We start from the raw sequence: 18,944 nt of genomic DNA, 5'->3' as shown, positions 1-18,944 counted from the left end.
AAGTCATGCCTGACTCATGCAGAAGGCACAAAAAAACCACCACTTACATAAATATTTACAGATCCAGATCAAAGATAATGAAGGTGAACTGGAAGTAGTACATGCAGCTGCTAAAGGGGTGCCATACGCATGTAGCTACGGTACATGGGGCAGTCACCATGCACACGTGAAGATTTCTCAATGTCTCAACATGTGATGCTCTCGCACACTTTCTGCTTGTGTGCAACACAAATGATAACAGTGCAGGTCAGCCCAAAAGAGTCACACATTACTTTTCCCAATTTGGAGTAGGGTGGAAACTCGGTTCACGAAGGGCCCTGCTCACCAACAATCCGATCCATGAATAAGATCTGAATTCGAGAACAGTCAGCATCCATGTGGAACGCTCACTTGGACAGCATTAACATCACTCTGCACATCATGACCGGCAAGCACGGGTACAGTAACTTTTTTTTTTTTTTTAATTCTTGCTGTAAACCAGGGGTGTCAAACTCATTTTTGTCGCGGGCCACATTGTAGTTACGGTTTCCCTTGGAGGGTCGTTATGAATTTTGGGAATGGTTTCCCAAAATTCATAACTTTAAAATTAATGTTATACTCATTCACTCCCAAAGATATTTTTAAACGCCTTTTCAGACTTGGTCTAGAATTGGCTGGTACTGAATGAGTTTTAATCCCCTCCACATATTACACCCACAGCGCACAACAAATTGATGAATAACTAGTTATAACATCAGAAGTCAAGAATAATGACAGTTATTGTGGATTACATATGACAATTTGAAATTTTGGTTCAGACTTTAGCAAGCGTCATGGAACTTGACATGATTGATTTGCTTTCGCGGGCCACAAAAAAAATGATGTGGTGGGCCAGATCTAGCCCCCGGGCCTTGACTTGGACAACAGTGCTGTAAACGATCGCTCAAAAGTGAAAATGAAAAAGCAAAAAAAAAAAAAACCCCATCTTACAACTTTAATAGGGGTTAAAAAAATGTTTTGAATTTTTGGAGGACACCAAATCATACTATGAAACTACCATCCCACCATAACCCACAGGAAAGGCCTTCTTTTTCCTGCCTATCGGTCACTTCCGAAAGCTTTTGAAGTTAAGAGTTTGTGACCTCCAATAAAGCATTTGAGTCGGTAAAAGCCCTTTTCCTTCACTTTTAAGATTCCCAAGATGCTTCACTGTTGGTGTGGTGTTCTTTTGGTGATGAACAGAGTTATGTTTGCACCAAACATACCTTTTGGAATTGCCAAATGGCCAAAAGGTTAACCTTGCTTCTTCAGACCATAACAAAATCTCACCAATACATGTGAGAAGAGCTGCTCAAATGAGGTATTTTCAAAACAGGGTTGTTACTTTTCGTTTTTAATGCAGGACTAGAACTACATTTATAATTTCGACCTGTTCATTGGCTCCCTCCGCCAATCATATGAAGCATTCTTCCCAGTCCTGTACATCCCTGCCCGTGACTGGCTCTATGTTGATGGAATGACAACGTCAATGACATGCAATTGGCTACAAAAAACAGGAAGCACAACAGGCTACCCACACACAGAAATGAATTGGTAGATATGACACGTCCCTTTTAAGCTGCGCGCCAACACCGACGCTCAGATAACTGTAGGAGGGTCAAAGCAGTCAGTGCATACAAAGTGTGTGGACGGCAAGAAAAACGAAAGACAAAGGATGCCAGTACATTGTGCCGCATGCGGTAGTCAACAACAGTAGACAAATACGACAAGGGAATTGGGAGTAACCTTTCCACATGTCAAAATATTCCAGGATGTGAGCGAGTGCAGCAGGTCAGCAAAAAGTTTCCCAAGCCGCTAATGAAGATTGATAATACCATGTAAAAGTTTAAAGTCAATATTTGCTGTGTTATTCCAATCCGTTTTTTAGTACATTATACAAACATGGGAACTGTGTGTACCACAGTAACCACAAAAAAGGAGAAAATATGTTCACAAATGTTATGCAAAAAAAGTCAGAGTTGACACAATCACAGGCTAAATCAAGGCCAACATTTTCAATCGACACTGTTAAAAGTTTCCCTTTGACGAGTTAATCCTGTAATGAAAATCGAATTAATAGCTGTAATTGCCAGCTACTTGGTGGGTGGAAACATCAAAGAATGCCCGCTCTTTTAAAGGCTTGGCAAATCGGTCCATTACTGTGTTGTGACTCATTGCATGGAGGTAATTAATGTCATGACTTTTGCTCACAACACACACAGTTTTTGCTCCAAAATACTTTTGAAGTCACAGAGATTACATTTTGCCACATTTGTCCATCCTTGATGTTCTTTTTTTCCCTGTCTTTCCTGTTTTTAACTGTCTTGTGTTCTAAGGCAAGCCATCGTGTTGGGGACCAGTGTAAGCAAAGTCACATGGAAATCACGGACTGTACGTCCAGTCAATAAGGACCCTCTCTACTTGATCAAGTGGAACGGATTAGGTAACAGCTATACTGTTTTTAGTTTGAGGATTAAGCAGGCTCACAATATGATTAAGTGGAACGGATTGAATAACAACGAACAGCAAGTGCCGTCCTGAAGAAAGGGGCAACCCACCGATTTATGATCATTTTTAAGGGAATAATGATAAATCATTTTCTACCCCCTTTATATCAAACTTTATAGTCTTTTTTTTTGTCAAAAATAAAATAAAAATACATTTCAAAATGCAACCAAATCATTAGAGGGGCTAAAGAACATTTTAGGGAGGTTTCAGCCCCCCTGAATTAGGCCTAACGATGCTGTTGGTGAATACAGTACTTTTCCCATCTCTGCCGGTCCAACGTTATAATTTCACCCTGATGAATTCTGTTGAATTGGAATTCGACTTCAGCCATTTTTCTTATAAAAAGGATTTTCTTATGTCATTCATGTCAAATATTTTCAAATTTTAAGCAGGAACTATAGAGGGTTGTTGATGTTTTTTTGTCCTGCTTTCATTGGTGAGTCTTACTAGTAAACAGATTAGACAGCAAGGGACAATTGTACTCACAATTGCCTTGTCATTTTGTGTTCAGCCATGAAGGAGCACTCGAGAATTGTTTGTGTGGATCGGTGGCCTTTCAAAAATATTAAACCCATTTGATGCGCAAAAATAGCAACTTTGAAGTACTTCTTGAAATAATTATTAATTCATTCATTCATTGTCACTCAGTTAAATACACTCATTGGGTGTTTCGGTTTGTACAGCTGCAAAAAAAGAAAAGATTGAATATAAGACCTGGACAAAAAAAAAACAAAAAAACAATTCTGCCTTTGCAAATAAATAAATAAAGCTTAATTTTGACTAACATTTTGTTCATTTTTGTCATTCTACATTGCATTGCTGTACAACTGTGTACAGTACCAGTAAAAAGTTTGGAAACATTTCATTTTCAAATGATCTCGACCACATTAGAGCCCATTAAATTCAAGCAATTAACTCTTGATAATGCACAGCTCCAAGTCACAAAGCATCATCCATATCATAAAGCTGACAGGGAAAATACCAAGACGTGCAAAACTGTTATCTGGGCAAAAGGTGCCTCCTTTGAAGAATGTAAATTCCAAATAATTCAATCAATATTTCTTTCTAATGCCGCTGAAAATAAAGAATGAAAAAACCCCATTGAATTAGTTTTCAAACTTTTGACTGGTACTACACAAAAATGTTGAAATTTAATAGGTGTTTCTGATGGTGTAGCGGTGCAATCGCCTGACTTGTATGCAGGAAGGGTAGGATCGGTTCCCACTCAGTGGCGCTGTGGATGTGGGTGCGAATGGTCGTATGTCTTGATATGTGCCCTACGACTGACTGGCGACCAATTCAAGGTGTAGTCTGCCTTTCGCTCGAAGTCAGTTGGGAGAGGCTCCAACAACTCCACGCGATGGATGGACGGATGGATGAAATTCAACAGAGGAATAGGTTGCCGTGTACATACAATATGTATACAAATAGTGTCTAGCTTGCTTGTTTGCACAGATGTGTTTCAGACAGGAATACTTTATCTTACGTACATGCATTGTGTGTGTGTTTGTGTGGATGGGTGTGTACTGCACAGTGCACATGCGCTCTTCTATTGAGGCCATTCTAAAGACCAACTTGTTGATCATCGGAGCTCATTGCGAGTGCCAGAAAGGTTTGAGCTACCCCTCTCCAAATCATACACACACACACGCACACACACACGCGCACACACACACACGCGCACACACAGGCATGCATGCACACTCACAAACACATCCCCCATGGTCAACACAAACACAAAGCCGTCTCTGTCTGTGGACATTATTGCATGAACACAAAGAGAAAAAGGCCTAATGACCAGGAAAAAAAACGTAAGATAACGAGGGAGGCAGGGGCAGAGGAAAAAAATACTGAATATGATGATAATATAATCAGAATATGATATACAGTACTGTATATACAAATTGTGGGAAGAATGGTGCCTTTAGGACAAATAAATACCATGACACTGAGAAAATATTTTAATTAGGAGGCCATTTAACAAGAATGGCATCCCAATGTCTCTGCCAACACTTCCTATGAAATTCTATGATGGAAACCAACCATGGAAAAGGGAAACAAATTCCACGGTACCCAAACAACCACTGAAAAGCGGAAATAATTAACTTTCCTCTGATCTCTATCTTAGGAGGACAGGCAAGCAAAACGGTCACTGTAAATTATGCTCAGCCTCCATCTCGCTCTTCAGCAGACACCGGCCGAGGTTAACGGTGGTCATGCTGTTTACCTCGGTTTGACTACAATGTGCAGCATTACCCTGTTAATTAGCATATAAATAATGGCCCACGCCTGTATTCTTGTCAATAAATGCTCATTAGGTGCACAGTGCAATACACAATCATCATAAATTACAACTGCACTGCTCCTCGGGGGTGGGTTAAAATGCAGAAAGCAATTCTTGCTGGTCATTATACAATGTGAGCAAAAAAGTACTTCTACCTATTTTTTTGTACAAAAGAAATGTTTGATTTTTTAGCGGAAAAAAACCAAGCTTATATCAGTTTGAACATTTAATACATTTTCTTTATGGTATACTCAATTAAATGAAAATGGAATTTTACACAATGACCCAACTTTGTTGAAATTGGAGTTTGTATCTAAAATGATCAACAGAAGTTTCTCTCTTGAAGCTACGTACTGATAAAAGTAGGATTATTACCTCAACGGTTTTAATGTCAAAGAGCAGCAACAAACATCGTATGATCTAAAGCCCACGGTATAACTACACAATGATCAGAAAGTTTACAGGACATGATGTCTCGTTATCGGCTGGTTTGTCCACAACTGTGTGTATGTTGCCATGGCGATATGAGAAGAGGGCTTGAGGTGTCATGTGATGATGCGCATGAGCTGCTATTATTAGAAAGGCTGGTGCACGTGTGGCTCAAATGTGACGATAACACTCCGACGAAGGTCGAGTGTTGCAAAAGCATGCGCCACTTGTCTGCAAATGTACAGATGGTGTGTTTGTGTGAGAGCAGGAGAGAGCGAGAGAGAGAGAGAGAGAGAGAGAGAGAGAGACGCACTCCTACCTCCAGGTCATCCAGGGAGCGGGCCAGACTGAGACGTTTGGAACGTCCGAAGGAGCGTCTGGCTGAGGAGCGATGGGACAGAGGAGGGAAACCCATTGTCAGACCTCGGAACCGACCACTCTGATGAGGGAAAAGACACAAAATGACGTTTACATGCAATCAAATCACCCTTTCAAACTCAATTAATGGCAAGAGAGAAACTGCTCGGCACATCGCACTTCACGTTTGGCGGCCTCAGTGCTTTGTGGTTTTTTTTCCAAAATACTGTATTCATAAAACATAAATAAATCAATTAAATGATGATGCGAGAGAGAGACAGAAGGTTTCCCTGCATGCTGAGCTCATGTGACTCAGCGGCTTTGTACACGTACTGTAAGATGTCCACTCAAACAACGCACGTGATTGGTTCCCATTTCCTTGTATTCCTCTTTCCTCTCTTCATACCTTTCAGTGTCCCGCTTCTCTTTAGTTAACCTCATTTCCTTCCTTCCTGCTATCCATCATTTGCTGGTTCCAAGACCAAGTCTCCTCCTTTTTCCACCCAGAAGACACACGAAGTACTCTCATGCCTGTCTCTTGGATCATCTTGGCTGCAGCGGTTAGAGACTGGATCGGCATAAGCCGTAGAAAATAAACTTTTGAAACCTACCCACTCAGATTTGGATCTGCAGCAAATCGAGGATCATAATTGTCTCTCCTGAGAGTGGGTTTGTGTAAATGTCATCCACCTGCTACAAAATAGTCAAGTGTCGACTATTGTTCAGAATTTGTATGACTTTGCTCTGGTGCGATGGCAAGTCCATTTACGCAAACAGTTTCCCCCTTTTTCCTCCCACTGAAATGTCAAATTCCACGTTAGACACAGGCATGTGCAGTCCTGTGTCACTGCATGCACATCCAGTTGGATTCAAATCAAATGGTAAACCACACATTCACTGTTACTGGAAAACGTGATGCATTCATTGTACCATTTGCTTCTATTGAATCATCTAATTGGTTGAATTGCATCGTGTCTTCCATTTCTATTATTTATACACTTGACTGTATGAACTTTGTCCAGGGTGTCAAGTCAATGTCACCTGGACAGAGATGATCCATCACAGTGGGATACGGTAGATGATGGATGGATGGATGGATGGACGCTGTAGATTTACTACCGCTGTAGCAAACCATTAACTGGAGTGACAACCAAAAACTGGCCAGCTGTTCCATTTAGTCATAAACCGCTGCCTGAAATGTGTATGAGATTAGTCACCGGGTCATCAAGATTTACTGTTCAAAGCCATCAAACGATGACGTAACCCATAAACCAAACAGAAATCTTTCGTTGCCTTCACATTTCCACATAACACTCTGAATATTTTTATGTTGTTTTGTGCGTGGGCAACTGAACAACTGAACTGTCCTCTCAGAAATGGCATTTGTGATTTGCTCATAATGCCAGAAAGAGCGTATAACGATAGACCCCTGCCATATGAATGCCCTCTGACAAATGAGTCAATGAACACCAAGATGTGCCTGACACTAATTAGCTGCAGGATTACACAGAATGCCAATAAACACTGTATCCATATTTTTGTCAATATATTTGTTTGGTAATCTCAGTTACAGGTACCATTTTTTAAATTAAATGTGGTTTGGTTAGAGCATTTGCAAAGAAGCATGTAAAAACATATGGCTTGCGTCTATGCAACTAATCTGTCTCGCTCATTCTCTCCCACACACATGCACACGCACTCGCACTCGCACACACGACAAAAGGAAGGCAAAAGAGGAAGCATTCCTTCAGGTCCATAAAGAGATTTAGTCAGCAATTCAGATATCACTGCAAACTAAAAGTGCAATGATGACTATTTTGTTTAATGACAATCTACCTAACATCATCAGTCAAAATGTATTATTATTACTATTAACATTATTATTACAATCATCATCACTCTTATTATTGTGGCATGGTGGTCGGCTAGTTCGCGCATCCACCTCACAGTTCAGAGGTCGTGTGTTCAAATCTGGGCTCTAGCCTCCCTGTGTGGCATTGGCATGTTCTCTCCGTAACTTCCACGTTCCACAAATCTGCATGGTAGGTTCAGTGAAGACTCTGCATTTTGTGAATGTGAGGTGAATGATCTATTTGTGGCCTGTGATTGGCTGGCAACCAGTTCAGGGTGTACCCGGCCTCTTGCCCAAAGCCAGCTGGGATCGGCTGAAGGGCCCTGGTGAGGATAGCGCGATGGATTATTAGGTGTATATATTTACTTTGACCTGATTAGATTGAGCAGGTATTGATGACATCAAATGATGCAGCATGAAATGAAATCTATGTACAGGTACTACGTAATATTGTCGATGGAAGCTTTAATATGGGTGCATATTAAAGATGAGGAAGCAGTGCCACCATGTGGCATTGTAAAGTGAGTCGCAAACAGTTGCGTTATGTTTGCTTAAAATTTAAACCCATATCACAACAAGAACAACAAAAAGACCACAGCAACGGTACAGCAGTATAATGCACGATAACCATTTTATCTTGACCACCAGCAATGACAACAACAGCCTTAAAAGCTGTGTGTCTCCACACTCCACTTGAAAGTGATTGAACACTAAAAAAAGTTCGTGTCCACCTTCCTGTAACTGTTAGGACCTCTCCTGCGGGGCCTTGAAAGACTTCCTCTGATTGTGGTCTGGGATCCCTGGGACCAGGAAGAAGCAACATTCTGGTTAAATATGTAGGAAGTAGCCATCTACACTTACGGTATGTAACAGTGTTTCCCACAAATGTAGTTCATATCATTATAGAGCAATATGCTCTTGCCAACACTTAGTTACATACACATCACAAGTCAATACAAGCTATGTATTGATTGACAATGTCAGAAACGTATTACTTTTACTATTACACACACACACACACACACACACACAACACATTAGGGATGTCTTCTGAAAGAAAAAACGGACCGGGCAAAATATTCATTAGGCTTACTACCAACTGTGGGTTGTGCATCTTTTAAAATGAATCCAAAGGCCCATTTTCCTTGGTTCAAAATGTGCACACTGTATGCAACAGTAGCCTAAGCCAAGACTTTTTTGTGACATTAGTCTGAAACCTACTCTGGTTGGACTCATTAGCGTGTGAAACAGGTGGTTTTCAGGTCAAGACATCTGCGTGGCTGGTGCATAATGTATGAACTGATACTGGAGCAGTGGGATAAATAACGGCCAAGTTGCGCGCTCACATTACTCAATACGGTACAGGGATGTTTGGTGGGAGTCTGCACAGGTCAGGAAACTTTCACCCGGATGAAAAGTTTCACATTTCATTGAGAGAAGCATATCAGTCAAAGGGCAGTGGAGTTAAATAGGAGCCTTTCAGACAGAAGGCGCGATGGAGCACTGGCATGAAAACAGACAGATTTAAAACTTCAATAAAGTGCACTCGGCCGGACTCTTGTTGAGTAAATTTCCACATCAGCACTAGGTGATGGAGGAAGCTACCTGGTGTTGCGGCTTCTCATTGCATAGTTAGTTTTGACATAACTACTCCAAAATGCATCAACAACATCGTGACACATCACGTTCTGGAAAGATACAGAACACACTCAGTTGAAAGATAGAAAAACAAACGGCAATGTAACCAGCAACAAAATGCAGTCATCATGATTAGTTTTTACCTTTTTCTCTGCGTCTTTGGCACCTCCGCGCTTCTTGACGGTTTCGCTCCTCTCTCTGTCGCCAGCACCAAACAGCTTCTTGGCCCACTCATCTTTCAGCCGTTGGGTGTGGGTCTGGGGATGTATAGCAGGAGGAGGCTGGCTTCCTCCTGGTGGTGGCAAGGGATCTGCAGGGACCAGCGGGGCCCGGTAACGGTCAGCAGGGATCTTGTTCATGGGTGGAGGTAGGGTGCTGCAATTAGCTGATGACCACCCGTCAGTGGATTCGGCGTACGACTCTTGATCGCTGCTCAAGCCGTGGAGGTGATGGTGCTGCTGGTGCCAGTCTCTCAGCACGTGGACTGGGAGCCAACGCTGAGGCTCCACCCCTCCTCCGGTCCCTCTTTTGTCCCCGCCTCCGACAGCTCCTCCCCACTTCCCCTGCGAGTAGTGGTGTGGGTGGACCCCTCGAGCGTGCCGAGCTGCTACGTCGGCGTGCGTCAGCGGGAGGGGTTGAGGGAGGTCGGCCAGGTAGGGTTCATGGCGGTAGTGGCTATTCCTTATAGTGGGCGGGGGTGGAGGTGGCTGAGGGGCGGCAGCTCCTAGGGTGGGGCTCCAAGCCTGCTGGGAGGAAGGCGGGCTGTCCCAGTGGCGCGGCCCAGAGACGTGATTGTGGTTAAGAGGTCCTCCCAGGTCAACCAAGAGCACTCTGTTGCTCTTCTCCTCAGGCAAAAAGTTACCAATCCCGCTATCACTATTACTGCTGGTGCTGTGGTTCTGCTGAGCATCGTTATCTGGATCGAGAAAGGCTCTGGCTCGGACGCCCTCAATGTTGTCCCCCATGTCCCGGTAAAGTACAGACACAAAGTGGAGGAGAGACTGAGAAGTGGGAGGGAACTCCAGGCAGCCTCCCGTGTCGGAGTCAGGGGTACATTCAAAGCCAAACCTCCTGGCCACTCCCAAATGCACCTGAGGAAAACAAAGAACCGTATAATATACAATTGCCAAACAACTGCATTTTCTCCTCAACTACAGAGTGTACCAGCCATCTATTAGGCTTAAGGCACTAACGAAAGAGGCTGTACTTCTTCCACTAATACAGAATATGATGTTATACTTTAAAATAAAATTGTTAATTGCAAAGCTCTATATTGATACCTAATCTTTATTGTGTTACCGCTAGGTATGTATTCTACACTCGAAAGTAGCTATTATTGCTTTTATAATTTTTCTTTTAACTGAAGCGTAAACATGAGCAAGCCGTGAGGCTAGTCAAAGCAAAGGGACTGTAATTTCAGGCACCTAACTGGATTGTTTTCTGGCGGGAAAAAGTTGGTGTCTGGAAGACAGACATGACGATTGAAGAACAGCAGCTTGACTGAGGACAATAAATAATGCGGATAATACGATGGAGATGGAGAAAAGTTAAGGTTTGATTTTTTTCAAAACTGAATACAGCAAGCGGCCCAATTCATCAAATTCCATTTGGCAAATATTGGTCAGCAGCACAGAGCTCTCTAGAATATTGAAGCATTTTATATGTTCACACCTGGTGGTAACACAGGTCAGGATCCACAATGAACACGTGGCAGGAAGTCCTCAAACCTTCCTCTTCGTATTGTCCTCTGCTGAGGTGACACACGTCGTCTGTGGCCTGCATCGTGACAAGTCCAAAGAACCGCCGGTCATCCGGACAACAGGCACTGAATGCAAGTTTTTCTGCAGGATACGTGGCGAGGATCTGGCCTTTGTCGCTGCATAAGCGCACACTGTCATGCATGACCTGGGCGAAATAATAGAATGTCCATAAGAAATCACCACAAGGGAAAATACAGCAAACCCTCACAATATCGCAGGTGATATTTTGTGACCCACTATAATAAGAGATTGCCCCTTCAGTGTAATAGTGCCATGTTTTAATATCTTGTTCCCACAGATCAGGTAGAATGCAGGATATGTCTGTTAGTAATGTAGCAAGCTGTGTTTGTGTTAAGGTAGCAGTTGATTGAAAGTTTGGAATTACCATTTGTGCTAATTTTGCTTAGCTGGTCTATATCACACTATACAATGCAGGGGTGTCAAACTTATTTTTGTCGAAAATTTGACATTTTGGTACAGATTTTAGCAAGTTGACACACATGATTTGCTTTTGCGGGCCACATAAAATGACCTGGCGGGCCAGATCTGGCCCCTGGGCCTTGACTTTGACACCTGAGCTATGCAGTATGTTTTCATTGAGCTGACAGACTTTCATCAGGTGAAAGAATATGGCTTGGTTGAATATTATTGCGTTTAAATGTACAGTGTGTACATTTAATGTACTCTTTTATTTTATGTGTCACTTTTGCGATCAACGTAAATTGCTTGAAGATTGCATGCTGTGACTCTTACTGTATTTGGAGAACAATGTAAGTTAGAGAAATAACAAGTATTCTTTCAAAAGTGTGTTTTAATAAGTTTAAGTGAATTTGGTAAAAAAGCATGTTTTGAGGGCAGAAGCATCATTCTTGCGAGCCTAGTCCTCCGACTACAAGAACACATGTGTGTGCACGTGTACCCCGCACACCGATCGAAAGGATGACTTACCTTTGCTAATGTAAATGAACAATAATGTATCCAAAAAACGAGTGTTATCGGTTGCTTGGTATCAGTGTCAGTGAGTACTCAAGAGTTGTGCACTCATACTGGTATCGGTCTGAAAAAAAAGTGGTATCGAACATCTTTAAGTGAAACCATTAAAAGATTTTAACCTTGGCTTGGAACATATCACCCTATGATAAACGGTGGTTCACTGTGTAGTTGAAAATGGCAGCGATTGAACTGAATTTTGTTTGAATTTTTCCAAAGCAATCTACCTGCTGGCAATACAATAGTGAAAATAATGAGACATATTTCAACTAACCTTCATAAGGACAAGGGAATGGATCTTTTGCTCTGCCCTGAGGCGCCTCATGCATCCTCTGATGGCTTGCAGACTGTCACTCTCCAGGCTGGTGCCTGTGGAGGCCAGCTCAATTGAGCCCAGGTAGCCCACAATCATGCCCACGTTGACAATGTCCTGATTTGGATCTAGGACCAAATCCCGCCCATCGCCAACATCCATGTGTTGTTCCTCATGGTGGTGGAGGTGGAGATGTCGGAAACCAGAGTCCAGGAAAACCGAGTCGTCGTTTAGGACTTGGGCCATTTCCTCCTCAGACAGCAGGACAGGGTTGCTGTGGGAGCGGGAGGAGTTTCGACAGGGAGGAAACTCTGGATCAGACATAGGACGGGCTTTGGCGGATGAGGTTTGCCCGGGTCTGTCCTTGTCCGAACTGCTGGACGAGTGGCTGGAATTCTCAAAGATCATGTTAAAAATTCCTCCGGACTGCAACTCGGCCACAACCCGCTCGGCACGGTTGATGCCGAGCTGCTTCGAATCCATTTTGGGTCTCAACCAGCCCCCGCGCGCTCCACCGGCATTCCTGCTGTTATTGTTGCTGTTGACAATGTTGTTGCACAGGCCGTCCAACTCATCGTCACTGGAGCATGAGTCCAGATAAGGCGCGGGCAGAGCATTGCTGCTGTGGTGACGACCGCCAGCGCCTCGTTGCTGGTGATGGTGACGCTTCTGACGCTCCACTTCACCAATGACCAGCTTTAAGATACCGGCGCAGCGTCCGATCAGTTTGACCACATCTTCATGGGATGCCTTGGAGACGTTGATGTCGTTGACTGAGAGTATGTGATCTCCTGAACGCAAACCCACGTAATCTGCGGGGCTGCCTTTCAGGATGCAGCTGAGGACACAAGGGTTTTGTCCTGAGAGCGTAAAACCGTATCCAGTCCTCCCTCTCGCCACTTCAACAGCCCGGATTCGTCTCTGTTGGACAGAGGAGGGTGGAGGAGACTGGGGCCGGTTGGCCTCATTGCCACCGTGAGGACGTCTTCTAGATGACGTATCCACTTGCTTGAACATTGTGCCAGAGGATTTTCTCTCATCTACTTGCTTAGAACATTTCAGTCATTGCCAAGCTGGAGCAGCCAGCCTTCTAGTCAGAAAGTTCAGCCATCGAGTGGCAAATACAGCAGGGGGATGAAAGTTTGGACTCAGGTTTGGCAAAGCCTTCCTAAAGTAGAGCCACCCATCCTGATGTCAAGCGTATTTACCTGCAGAAAAGACCAGACGATTATAAAGATGGCATATGCTGGGACTTTTCTCCACTAAGAACTTGCTAAAAACTCACGATGGTGTCAAAACTATCTGCTCTAAGAACAAATGTGTTACAGTCCAGAATGAAAGCCTTCACGTCTCAAGAAGGACAACATCTTAAAATCTTGTTCATATGAGCTTGTGACACAAAGTTTGAGCAACAAAAAATTATTCCAACATGGTAGTCAACTGGTTAGCACGTCTGCCTCACAGTGCAGACGTCGTGGGTTCAAATCTGGCACCAGCCATCCTGTGCGGAGTTTGCATGTTGTCCCCGTGCCTGCGTGGGCTTTCTCCGGGTACTCCGGTTTCCTCCCACATTCCAAAAACATGCATGGTAGGTTAATGGCACACTCTAAAATTGTCCCTAAGTGTGAGTGGGAATGGTTGTTTTTCTATGTGTGCCCTGCGATTGGCTGGCAACCACTTCAGGGTGTACCCCGCTTACTGGTTGGTTCATATGAATTAAATTAACCATACATAACAGAAGTAAAAGTGAGAATTCATTGCTTTTATTGAAATATACAATTTCACATATTTTACATACACATTTAAACATTTTGTTGACCACAGCTCCGGTGCAAATTCTCTCAGCTATCAGTCAATTTTAAAAACCTAATGTGGCCCTTGAGCCCAACAGTTTACCTATCACTGATCTAAAGGAGTAATTATGTTTTGATTTGTCTGTCTTTTTCTGCTACTTTTTCTTGTGAGGACACCCACAGAAGGGAGAGAAACCAGGAATGGAAGTTTTTGTGATTTATAGGCAACTGTCCTAGCTGCTCAGTACAACATGTCAAAAGCCAAAATAACAAAAGAACGGAATGTACACCACAAAGTCACCTGTGTTTTGTCAATGTGAAGCGACCAATCTTCCACGCAAAAGCATTTGCGGCATAGGGTGACTACTGAATTGTTTTATGTGCTAGTAACAACAGACGGTTTATGTTTATGACAGCTGCCATTAAAATATCGCCTGCATAGTATTTACGATGGCAACAGTTCAACCCTGTAGTGATCCAATTCCGAACCAATCGCAAGTCGACTGGCATTCAGGAAATGATTTTGTAATTGTAGCCATTTGTTAATGAACCAAATAATCTATATAAGGACACATGATATCTATGGTTGCCAAATGATTTTGGTGTAAGCAATTCAGAGAGTGCAGAACGTCTCTCAGGCTTAAACATTAATCTTCTGGGAAATCAAGATGTTCATCATTTCAGATCTACTGCAAACAAATCCCATCTTAAATTTAATGAGTTTGACAGATACCGTATGTACATTAGGCCTAAATGTAAAAATGTATGAAATTAAATAGTCCAGTTATATTCAAACAATCAGCTGAACAATATGGAGTTTATCTGGGTGACACATGGTTTTACAATTCAACTTCTGAATCAGAATAATTTCCTAAAAAACAGCAGCAACAAACAGGAACAATAAACCAGCGAGCATTAATGATGATAACGTACTCGATTCGAAGAAGCGACATATGTATTCCCCTACCTTATTTATGAGAACTCTTTCTTGACACTATTTTGCAGATGCGCTAGCGTTCTGCAAAATAGTGTCTAGATCGTTGTTTCAGTCTGACATAGTGCGCATGTTTATTTATTTGCAAATAAACCTTTATGGTTGTGGTTTTATGTTAAATATTGGTGAAATTATTTACTTTGAGAATATCTTTTGAACAATTCCTTTCAGTTTGGCTCACGTACGCTGGATGGTGCAAGAGAGTCAGACAGAGAGAAATCATTGGAGAGAGAGACGAGAGTAATATTGATAGATTTTATTATTTATTATTATAAGATCTGAGGGTCCTCAAATTGTGGTGAGGAACTGTAATTTTGGGGTGACTCAAGCATTGTTAAAAAAAATGATGACAGACTGATTGACAGGCTGACAGTCCTAAAATAGCGGTGACAAATTATAATTTAGCGATGATGGAAGCACAATTAAAATGAGTAAGGGACAGACTGACGATGACAAATGTCGGCAAATGACGGACCTGCAAAATCTACAAACAAATCCACCTCTAAGGGTGCACTCCAATAGGGTTCAAATTCAGATATTTAATTTGACTGATTAGTAAAGTATATACCTGTAGTTCACTATTTTATTTAGAATTTTTTTTAAAAATCATTTTGTTCATTGATTCAGGGAATAGGTAATGGCTGAATTATTTCAAACAGCGTATGACGAAAACACCCTCCAAGCTGCAACACCTGGATGGGAAGACGTCACATAACTTTTGTCCAATGGGAAGTGGACTCCAGCATCGACATAGACTCGCAAACGCTAGTCTTGAGTTCACTTGATGTTTTTTGTCGACTAGACTGGCTACATTTATTGATTATTATTTTCAAAACGGCGTCCCTCCACGCCTTTCGCGTAATTACATTTGTTTACGTAAGACGTTGTCAAGTTACCCTAATAACAATAGTGCTAAAACTTTCGATTTGTTCGAAAATATTAACAATCATAGAGTCCTCTGCAATGATCTTGTGCCGAAAATAATGCATCTTCTCTTCTGTTTAAACTGTTTTAAAGTTTTTCTGCAGTCGTTTACGCTTCAAAAGTGTAACCACCCTTGCCTACACCGTATAGCCCCGCCCTGAGCTTTCACGACTTTCCAGAATGGCTGTAACGTTGACAACGGCGGCGTACACATACTTGTATTGCCCGCTATTGGTTTACACGGATGTCACTCTAGCAGCCAATAGGTGGAGAACTTGACTCAGGTTCGAATGAGAAGTCACAAATAAAAGTATCATCGTTGTGTCAAACTTTTGCAGCAAATGTGTGAAAACAGTAGCTTCTTAATATGTGTGTGTGTATATATATATGTCTGTATATATACATATAACATCATGCATGTACCAAGACAACTTGGGGCCGGAAGACTATTTAAGAGCGGGGAACATGTCAAATATATGGGGCTAAGTGAGCTAAATCAAAGGTAGATTACATTTTTAATGACGCTTGAGCGACAAAAAACGCGTGCGTAGAGAGTTGAGCCGCCGAGAGCGAATGACTTACTTGTCGAATGACGGCTCCCAGGTAGCATCCATAGTTGAGTAGCTCGGGACAGTTGGGTCATCTCATGGCGGATGGGTAAACAAAAGAAAAGGCTGCACCATCTGGCCAAGTAGCCTTACGAGGAGGAGGACTGGAGGAGGGGGGTTAGTTCACAGTGGGCTGCTGTGAGGAGGGACTGGATGTGGAAGGAAATATCCAACGGTTGCAATAACGTTTAAAGTTGCTTTCCTTCACTTGGCCCTTATTCTCTCTTATTATGTACAGAGAACAAGTCTTTATACCACTTTCCAAATATGCCACGTTTTTGTGATTTAACAAAAAAACGAGACAAAGATAAATTATTTCAAAACTTTCAGCCATCACTGATTTGTATTGTGATCTTCGCATCGCAATGGAAAATTAATCTTTTCAAGAAGGGTGGTAAAAAATGAACTGAAATTATGTGGTTGCAAGAGTGTGAACAACCTTGTATATTTGGCATGTGGCTATGCTGTATTCAGAATTAACCAACTACAGGTACACTGAGACTCATTAAATGAGAGTCAGCAGCACACATCTGTCACTATCTTGGCTAAAGTGTCTGATTAACCTCAACTGTTCTAGTGGCCTTTTTGTGCAAACACCAATTGGTATTTGGAACTGTTGATAATTCCCTCCAGCCTGAATTGGGCCACCTGAAGAACAGCTCCAAAATTTGATGTTTCTTGTAGTGATAGACACTACAGTATTGCATTTGTGTCAAACATTGGATTGGATAAACTTTGTCAAATGTAGTCTATGTGTAACATACAGCACATATATAGCTTAGCTTTTGGAATTATGTATACCTGTATTAAGTTCAACCTTGGTTTCCTCAGATCATAACACCCCTGCACACATGCACACGTTTGGAAGATTTTGCTTGACAGCACAACAAACACACGCCTGGAAGCAGTGCAACCAAGAGAAACGTTATAAAATTAACGGAAGACTGTTGGGATCAATTCCATACAAGAAACATATGTCTGAACTCCACAGTTGGGAGTCGTACTGGGTCAAAAGATAGGGAACAATGTAACTTGTTAAAGATACTTATGCTGTTTTCTATTCTATTGCTAATGTATTATATTTAGTCTATAAATATACTATATTGCTAATGCTATATTTTATATTGCACTTTTATTGAACTGCGTATAGTTCTTTCTGAAACATTGATTTTGTGCAATGAAACACAGTTTTTTTTTCTTCCCAGGCCCAATTTTGCTGATGTAGACTGCAAATTTCCCCAGGATGGGACAAATAAAGTTATTTTATTTTATCTTATACTTGCCGTGAATCGTTACTCAGTATCTGTACCATCACGATTTAGGCTCAGTGCCCAATAAAGCAGATGGAAGCTTCCTGATAATCCTCTCCACTTAATGCTGTTTAATCAGCAGCACATTAATTCATAGGTGCTGTGAACTGTAGTTACATTTGCCAACGGCCACATTAAGCACACCTGTGGAATTAAGTAAGCGCTTTTTTTCAAATGCAATAATGTTCTCTGAATGGCACTTTCAGATGCATGTTTATTATAGTTGTTGTACTAGTTATGTGTTTAAAAATGCATTATACCAAGAGGTGTATCTCATATTTTTTTTAAATTGTTTTATGGCTTAAAAACGAGTTATCTGTGAATTTGTTTTGTGTATGTAGATAAGGCGATCATACATTAATATGGGTTCACAGTCGTAACGGGACGCCAAAGGAAACCATAACTACGATGTGGCCCGCCTCAAAAATGCTTGCTCTAGTCGTAAGTGGTGAGGTTACAATTGTTCAGTTTCAAATCTTTTGACCAAGCTTATTCATTACAGTCTGGAATGACGTTATGACATCATAATCACATAACAGCTGTAAATGATTTGTCTTGGACAGACTTGATGTGTTCAAAATTATAATATTTTGAAAATAACGCAAATCCTATTGTTGTTTTAAAATTATTATTTCTTTAGGGATTCGCAGCGCTGGATTTATAGTCACATCAGTCTTTGTCTAAACTGTTTGTATAGTCCACACAGAAATATGATTTCAATGTGCCAGCATGTTTGTCAAAAACAATGATGTAATATGGTTTGGAGGAAGATGTGAATTATTTTCAGCTGGGGGAAAAAATACCATCAGAATTGCTCATTCTGGAATTGAAGGGCGTTGAAAACTAAAATAAATGCACCAAATCAAGCCAGTTCTTTTTTTCTTTCTCGAACCAGCTCTCCAATCACCACAGGTTTCTGGGTAATCACATTACCCCCTGCAGGAGTCCCCAGTCACTCAGGCTTTTGCTCCTCTTACACCAAATGAGAAGCAATCTCATAAAAACATTTAAATCCTATTTGGGAATAATTTACTTTGACATTTTAAGCAGCACATGGTGGCCTGAATCAGAATAAATTGACCTTTTAACTGAAGAAAAAGGATTTTTAAGTTAATCTCCTTTAGAGGAGGGATGGGGACCTAAAACTTGAATTCCAATAACCAATG

The 18,944-nt window shown here is 41.7% G+C and overlaps 1 protein-coding gene across 2 annotated transcripts in view; it reads right to left on the bottom strand.

Moving 5' to 3' along the window:
* The window catches only part of rgs12b (regulator of G protein signaling 12b), a 50,283-nt gene extending 33,739 nt beyond the window's left edge, over positions 1-16,544 (bottom strand). For both annotated transcript variants that reach the window (XM_086119735.1, XM_086119736.1), the window contains exons 1-5: positions 16,443-16,544; positions 12,111-13,357; positions 10,758-10,991; positions 9,230-10,177; positions 5,559-5,678 (exon numbers count right to left, since the gene is read on the bottom strand). In XM_086119735.1, the coding sequence (XP_085975861.1) occupies positions 5,559-5,678; positions 9,230-10,177; positions 10,758-10,991; positions 12,111-13,166 (2,358 nt within the window). In that variant the 5' untranslated portion in view covers positions 13,167-13,357; positions 16,443-16,544. The remainder of the gene's footprint in view (positions 1-5,558; positions 5,679-9,229; positions 10,178-10,757; positions 10,992-12,110; positions 13,358-16,442) is intronic.
* Positions 16,545-18,944: the final 2,400 nt, after the last annotated feature.

This window comes from Hippocampus guttulatus, chromosome 9 (genome assembly GCF_054856545.1).
Source record: "Hippocampus guttulatus isolate MCC_2025c chromosome 9, RoL_Hgut_1.0, whole genome shotgun sequence".
Lineage (NCBI taxonomy): Eukaryota > Metazoa > Chordata > Actinopteri > Syngnathiformes > Syngnathidae > Hippocampus > Hippocampus guttulatus.
Note: the sequence above shows the minus strand (reverse complement) of the source record. Positions and strands in the feature narration are given on the sequence as shown.